The sequence below is a fragment of the Notolepis coatsorum genome (assembly GCF_963971535.1).
Source record: "Notolepis coatsorum genome assembly, contig: SCAFFOLD_150, whole genome shotgun sequence".
In the NCBI taxonomy this organism is placed as follows: Eukaryota; Metazoa; Chordata; class Actinopteri; order Aulopiformes; family Paralepididae; genus Notolepis; species Notolepis coatsorum.
The window spans coordinates 477,219-483,298 of record NW_028170110.1 but is presented as its reverse complement, the minus strand read 5'-3'; the positions used below and the strand labels follow the sequence as shown (position 1 = coordinate 483,298).

At 39.4% G+C, this 6,080-nt stretch overlaps 1 protein-coding gene across 1 annotated transcript; it reads right to left on the bottom strand.

Annotated features, from left to right (window-relative positions):
• Positions 1-2,898: 2,898 nt before the first annotated feature.
• On the bottom strand, positions 2,899-5,685 carry LOC311248610 (uncharacterized protein). The gene is made up of 3 exons (XM_084339465.1): positions 5,191-5,685; positions 4,542-4,871; positions 2,899-4,352 (listed from the first exon to the last, which is right to left on the bottom strand). The coding sequence occupies exons 1-3, from the start codon at positions 5,291-5,293 to the stop codon at positions 3,883-3,885; spliced, it is 903 nt and encodes a 300-aa protein (XP_084195591.1). The 5' UTR covers positions 5,294-5,685; the 3' UTR covers positions 2,899-3,882.
• Positions 5,686-6,080: the final 395 nt, after the last annotated feature.

Genomic DNA, 6,080 nt, shown 5'->3' with positions numbered 1-6,080 from the left:
TGTTAGTGATTGTCCTCTCAGTCTGTTGTTTTTTGATGCGCCATGCAAGGAGTCTACCAGGTTTTTCTCCTTGGTCGTAATAGTTCTGTTTTAGCCTCATCACATTTGCAGCAGCTTTATCATATGTTATCTCGTTATATTGAGTTCTAAGTATTAATAATTGTTTTGAAATGAGATGTTCGTTCTGTCCTTTCTGAAACCTTTCATTCTCAAACATTTTTATTTTGGATTCCAGATCTCTAATTTCTTTCGTTCTTTCTCTTGTCGTTCTACTTGTGTAGCTTATAATTTGACCTCTAATATATGCCTTGAAGGCTTCCCATCTAATTGTGGCTGACGTTTGATTCGTGTTAATTTCAAAGTATATATCAATTTGTTCTCCCAAGAAAAGTAAACATGTTGGATCTTTCATCCATTTTGTTTGAAATCTCCATTTATGAGGTTTGTGTATCAGTTTTGGTTCCGCATATACCATAGATACAGCTGCATGGTCTGATATGACTATGCTGTTGTGTTTACATCCTCTAATGTTAGGTAGTAGTTCTGTTGATATCAGAAAGTAGTCTATTCTGGAGTAACTTTTGTATGTACTCGAATAACAGGAAAATTCTTTCTTTGATGGATTTAGGTGCCTCCATATATCCAGTAGGTTCAGCTCTTTTATAAAATAGTGTAGTGTTTTCCTGCATCTTGTGTGGGCGTTATCCACTCCGAATGATCTATCTTCCTTTGGGTCGAGGGTGCAGTTAAAGTCCCCAGCGATAATATATTTGCCTGGTAGTGTTGAGATTTTTAGAAATAGGTTATTATAGAAGTTAACGTCATCATTATTTAGTCCATATACGTTGATTAGATTGAGGTGTTCAGAGAGAAGGCGACCTCGTATAATCAAGAATCTACCGTTAGGATCCTTTATCACCTCTTCAATTTGGAATGGAATAGACCTGTGTATTAGTGTCATTACACCTCTAGCATTGGTAGAGTATGATGTTGAGAAGACCTGTCCTGGCCACCTCCGTTGTATTTTAGGTGTGTCGTTCGCTAATAAGTGTGACTCCTGTAAAAACACAATCTTGGCTTTTAGTTGTTTTATCCTGTTCATAACTTGTTTTACTTTAGTAAGCTTTTGAAGGCCTCTGCAGTTCCATGAAATATATTCAATTAAGGTATCTGCCATTTTGCATTAGTTGTTTTGTCTCCCTGAGACTGTTGTAAAGATTCGGATGTCATGATGTAACAGTATAGAAATAAGAAAAAAATAAAAATAAAAACTAATAAAGTTGGTTGGTACCATAATACAGAGAGAGAGATTACCCTACCCCTAACATGCCCGAGTTGGCCCCTCGGGCAACCCTTAACCCTTACTAAGTAGCTTCCTTTTCGAGCTCGAAATATGTCCACATCACTGTGAGGAGTCATATTTCCGTTACCTCTACTCTATGCTACCTGAGGTGTGTGACCGTTGGTACAAGATAAATCAAAAATCAAACATGAACATCAAATATAAATCCAGTGTGTGAACTGTTAAGCATTGGTATTACAGTACATACGTTATGTCCACCTAGAATATAACTTTTGGTACACTTTTAGAGAGCTGTTTAGCCCTCAAAATACATGTGTGAAAGTGTATATACATACGTCACGGTGACCAATTGCAGCCACTCTTATTGTCTGGGACCAAATACGGCCACGCCCCACTCCCAGCAAAAAGTGGGAATCTCTAGAATGGGTTTGGGGCGGCGCTGTATACGGAAGTAGCTCTCAAGGTGACGATTAGACAACACTTTTTTGTTGTCAGTAGATGGCAGTATTGGTTTAAAATTAAAGGCTGAAAATGTTGAGAACTACAACACTGCATTTCCCAAGAGCGTTAGCACAGGTCGCAGGTCACTGGGATGGGTCTATATTATCCGACGTGATCTGAACCATAGATATCTATAGAACACTAGATAGCTTGAACGCGCTGCCGGCCAATGGAGAGCGACATCACTGAACCGCCGCCATCTTGCTCCAGTTAGCTCAGCTACTGATAACATTAAGGTATATGGTGCATGTACTATTTAAATAACCATAGATTGCTCAATTCTTTACCGATTTCCAAACGGATTGGTTTGCTATAAACACCAAATATGTAGTTATGATACTGCATAGACTTTCATATGAAAATAACTTAACAGATAAGTATAGCAATAGCTTTACACACACAGATAAGGTAGACTATATTACTTACACACACATCTATCTATATATAATTTATCCATCCCACTTATTTTATTACATTGTCAATAGTTAAAGAAAAAGGATAAGGAAAACACTCCAATTTTATTGCCACACAGCATCATCATCAATCCTTTATTGTCAGACACTTGGTCCATAGATGTCACATACACAAAAAACACGTTTATAAAAGAGTCCCCCCACTCACCTTCACTGGATTAGAGACATACTGTACTTTATCAAACTTGAAAAGATAAGATGTACTCTGAGAGGTTCTTCATCTATGTTCAAGAAAACGTGGGGTTCATTCCTTGTACTTGTGGCTCATGGACAGTTCCATACTATTCCAGAATAGCAATTTTTATGCTGCTTGCTTGCTGGTATTCATCTGTGTGAACGTTAATTCAACGTGAGTTATTTGATATACCGTATATACATTGGAGAAGCATATTTGGGTACCTGAACATGTGCTATATTATATACTTTTGAGACGACTGTCGTGCGACCAAATCAGTGTTTGTTTGTCTTATTATTTACTTTTTAACTGTTTTCTTTTTTAGAGTAATTAGAGATAAATACTGAATAACTAGAATCATTAGAGGTTCTCAAAGTGAGGACCAGGTCCCTGAGAGGGATCTGGGCAGTCCCCATAGAAAATTCAAAGTTAACAGGACCAAATCATCAGTTTCTTATTTATTTATTTATTTAGCCAGATTGATCTGGTCCAAGAAGCCCCATGCAACAGGAGTACAAATATACATATATACACATATTTATACATATATATATACTGTACATACATACACATATACACCAATAACAAAATAAAAACAGTTAAGAATCATACACATAAGCAAATAAACAAACAAACAAACATATGCACAGCCTATGTACAAAATAAATAAACAGTTCATCTCTAGTCTTTACAGTTTTCTTCAATTGCATAAACACTCAAATCAAAAGTATTACACAATTATCAAAACCTTACACTCAAGGAGCAAAATATAGGCCCAGATTTGCACCCCAACAATGTCAGCCTCACTTTTTTTGAGTTCACCTGTCTTCAACCAAAATGGAAGGAGAGTGAAGTACTGTACACAGAGAACGTGAAAATATACAATACATTCACCAAACACTACACAAGACAACCAATGATGCAGACTGATGAAAATATACATTTTCTCCCATTTTCCCAAATCAGTCAACATGTCAACATGGAGAATCACAACAAAAAATGATCTTGCAAAATTGTACATTGGACTATTGACAAAACCATACTAGGTAAATGACTGTACATTGGAGGGGGTTGGGTTAGGATATTTACAGGGGCCAGTTTTGAATTGCAGTCTCCCGTAGGTGTCCCTTGAGAGTGGTTTTGAAAGTGGGTAGTGATCCACATTCCTTTACAGCTTTGGGTAAAGCGTTCCACATTGATGTGGCATAATTGCGAAACGTGTTTAGTCCCTTATTTGAGCCGAATCTGGGTTTAACATGATTTGTGGAGCTCCCTCTGGTGTTGTGATCGTGGTATTCACTGACCTTTGGGAAGTATTTTGACATGTACATGGGTACCTTGGTCGTGTAGTGTATCTTGTAGACCAGGCCCATTGCAAGTTGCTGTACTCTGACTGAGGAGAGAAACACCAGGTCAACGCTCTTACTCTCCTAATGCCCTTTGAAAAGGACAGTTTTGGTGAGCTTCTGTCTCATGTTGCCACTCTGTAAGGTCAGAGTATCTAATTTAGCAATGTGGTGCAGCCGTAGCTTGAAAAACAGGGACACAACTAATGTCAACAGCATATGGTGGTGACTGTCAATGCCATGCTGTGTTTCACCGATGTGCTCCCCGAGCAAAAACACATCCTCTGACCCTATCCTCTTGCGCACAATGTAGAGGACTTCCAGCGGTTTGATGGGCTGTGATCGTCTGAAATCAGCTGATGACTGGCGAATGACCCACTCTGCTGCCCTGACAACCCTCACCGTGCCTTCAGATGGAATCACTAGGCCTCCATTGTTCCTTAGAGAGAGCAGGTGGTAACTCTTGTCCTGACAAGCAGATGCAGCGTCCGTCACCAGGCTGGCACGGCAGACATCACAGGACAGCTTCTTCAATGTCCCTCGCACAACAAATCCTAAAATTAGAGGTAGACTGATTAATAATATAATAACTTATAATAATAATTAATAAGTATGGGGAAATTAGAATTTCCAACTGTGAACATTTATTTTTTTGGACTATCATCCAATTAATCAGCAATCATTTTCACCCTAGGTTTTGACTATTGGCACAATCGTCTATAGGTCAATCAGTCAACCTTTACCTGAAATGTACACAAGGGCGTTGTCCACAAGACCATCGAAGCGGGTGGGGAGGTAGCTGTGGTCATGTACAATGGCAGGAATGTCAGCAAACGGGGATGGAAGATCTTCTCCTCCTTCAGCAGAGGACATATCTACAGCTGACAGGCTTGTAGATATGTCGATTTGGTAGGACTGGGCAGCAGAGGACAATCCAAAAGCTGGCAGGGACTCGGTGTCATCCTGTGCCGTCACGTTCCCTTTGGAGCTTGGTTTAACAACCCCACACCGGGCCATTAGCTTTCTAAAAATGTACTTGAATTGGCTGGCATTGGGGTTGTTATTCCAGCCACCTGAAACATAAAACACAAGATATACGAGTTTATTGCACAGATATTCAATCTATCTTTATGCAACCAAAAAAAATGTGCCACCCCTGAATGATATTCTTCCACGTAAATTAAGTTGAATGACATTATCATACAGTTCAGTCTGTATCACAGTGGTGACAAATTCTGCAAACAGATAGACAAACAAATTTTTCTAAATACTCAAAATAGTCTTCAGAACCACATTTAAGAAAAAAAAAACATATGGACAGACAAACTAAAAAGAATACAAACATATGCTGACACTTCGTGTCACTTGGTATTGTGGCTGGTAAATATGTACCGGATGCTCTGATGGAGTTAAAGAGAAGTTCCAAGTGGTCCTGGCTGAACCTGTACGTCAGGACATATCGCTGTCCCTCAAGCAGATCAGGAACCATCAACATCAACGTGTCAATGTTGATGATGAAGCCCAGGATAGAGAGGAACCTTCAAACGCAAATATTGTATTACTATGATGATCCTGCCAAAACAGTACACAAGAAATCAGGGATGCAAACACGCTATAGGGTGAAAATAGTGAATGCTCCCAGAGCAGCACTCCTCAGGGAGCTACCACGGCAGACACAAATCCACATTTTACACAATTCACTTCATTGCCACATTTTGGGAAAAAAGGGTAACCTAAAGCTGACTAGTTTGCATCCCTGATCTTGAATGTATAATAAGTGCGAGTGTGCTAAAAGTAATTTTAAGGATCCTAAGATCCTTACAATTACTTTTAGGACACTAAACTTGCTTGAATCAATTCACAAAAGAACGTGCAGACCATGCAATACTTACAGTACTGTACCATTTTGACACCTGGATTGGGGGGGGGGGGGGGGGACTGAACACAAGAAAATTGGGGCAGAGACAAATTCACGGACAGCCAACACATTGGAGCAACATAGTATCATATGAATAATACATACCACTTTATGACCTCGATGCAGAAGAGTAGGGCATCTCATGAACTTTATGCAGACAGGACAGAGCATCTTATGAACTCGATACAGACAGGAAAGAGCATCTTATGAACTCGATGCAGAAGAGTAGAGCATCTTATGAACTCGATGCAGACAGGACAGAACATCTTATGAACTCGATACAGACAGGACAGAGCATCTGAACTTGATGCAGAAGATAGTAGAGAACACATAAACTTGATGTTAAACAAGAGAACAGCGCATC

Coding starts and splice junctions, on each gene's coding strand:
- LOC311248610 (XM_084339465.1), bottom strand. CDS start 5,293: ATGTTGATGGTTCCTGATCTGCTTGAGGGACAGCGATATGTCCTGACG. Junction 4,872..5,190: donor TAACTCCATCAGAGCATCCG/GTACATATTTAC, acceptor TTTATGTTTCAG/GTGGCTGGAATAACAACCCC. Junction 4,353..4,541: donor CGCCCTTGTGTACATTTCAG/GTAAAGGTTGAC, acceptor CTCTAATTTTAG/GATTTGTTGTGCGAGGGACA.